The 1,468-nt window shown below is 42.9% G+C and overlaps 1 protein-coding gene across 1 annotated transcript; it reads right to left on the minus strand.

Annotated features, from left to right (window-relative positions):
* Positions 1-506: 506 nt before the first annotated feature.
* LOC123401264 lies at positions 507-1,205 on the minus strand. The gene is made up of 2 exons (XM_045095023.1): positions 1,066-1,205; positions 507-973 (listed from the first exon to the last, which is right to left on the minus strand). Exons 1-2 carry the CDS (start codon positions 1,157-1,159, stop codon positions 765-767), a joined length of 303 nt encoding a protein of 100 aa, XP_044950958.1. The 5' UTR covers positions 1,160-1,205; the 3' UTR covers positions 507-764.
* Positions 1,206-1,468: the final 263 nt, after the last annotated feature.

A 1,468-nucleotide genomic window follows, 5' to 3' on the forward strand; every position in this document is an offset into this window, starting at 1 on the left:
ACTCCGAGTAGCTAGATCGATGTATGTACGTGCATTGTTTGAGCAGATTTTATAATTTTGTCTTTTTTATATAGAGCTCTTCAAATGTTATTTGACCACCAAACTTTACAGATGCCCATAACATTTGTTAAAGATCATTTTTCTAATTTTTTATTTTATTTAAAATGTTTTGATACATTTTTTTGCGTGAATATACTGTATCCACATCGAGCTACGTTCAGCCACAACTTTCCCTATATACGTGAGAAGCATGGATAGGCGTCATCCGTGATGCGTGACCAATGAACAAATACCCTTCTTGCTAGACGCCGATTGATTTTTAGGAGCTTTTGGTTGGTTTCTTTTAATCGTCTTGTCTTAATAATTGAAATCTAGTTGATTAATTTTCGGTGGAGAGAGATGAATTTTTTCTACTTGGCTCCAGGCCGATGATTAAAAAATACGAAACCACTATTCGCAACAAAACCTGTCTCTTCTCGTTTCGGAAATGGAGAGCTAATCTGAATAAGCATTTCAGCGGCATAATCCAAAACTAATAGTGTAGAAGATGCGAGCATGTTTCATTTTTATTCTTCCAAGAGCTAACATGAACGACGAACTCGTGTGACCGTAACTCTCTTACTGACCATCTGTTGGACATGCAACAGAACTATGCTGTCTAATTACTAGCGTGGACGTCTCTTTCAAAGTGAAAGTTTCGCATCATCCGGCCAATCGAACTCACATCGCTCTGTCGCTGTGCCGAAGAACCTTCAGGGCGTCGACTATGGGGATGAGGGGCAGTTGGCCAGGCAATCCTGCAGCGACCCATAGCTGCAAGACCCCAGTAGTTCACAGCACCAGCAGTTATCGCCTTGAGAACCACCTCCGCAAAAGCTTGGCGGACACACGTCAAGGCTGACCTTGCCGGCGCCGCCGCGGCTTCGGATCTCGAAATCCAGACGACGGCCGCCTGATCCCCGCACCTCACGGCCTGCACCAAGTACCGTAATACAGTACATTGCATCAGATATTATTTACGTAAAACGGCGACGATAACCACTTGCAGAAATCACATGCACTTACATTCTGCGGATGACGCGTGGGATACGAGCAGGACAAGGAGCAGAACCGCTGCTGCCTTTGCGTTCATCCGGCTGACGAACCTTCGCTGCATCATGTATGATCCGTTGAGGATCTATGTGCAGATGGATGGATAGACTGAGGGGCAGCACAACTGCGGTGCTCAATCGTATCGGGTGCTATATATATATATATGTGTGTACAGACTACAGACTACAGAGGCATAACCTTATTGCTTTCTTTTTTTGTGTCAGGAGAACTTATTTCTCATTTACAGTTTACTAAACAAGGATGAAGCATTAGGAAGGTACTCCCCCCATTCTATAATAAAAATAGAAAGTTATAAAATCGAAAACTTAACACACGTCAATGCTATGGAGGCAATTTAAACATATCTTGTTCAATT

Source organism: Hordeum vulgare, chromosome 6H (assembly GCF_904849725.1).
Source record: "Hordeum vulgare subsp. vulgare chromosome 6H, MorexV3_pseudomolecules_assembly, whole genome shotgun sequence".
Classification (NCBI taxonomy): Eukaryota; Viridiplantae; Streptophyta; class Magnoliopsida; order Poales; family Poaceae; genus Hordeum; species Hordeum vulgare.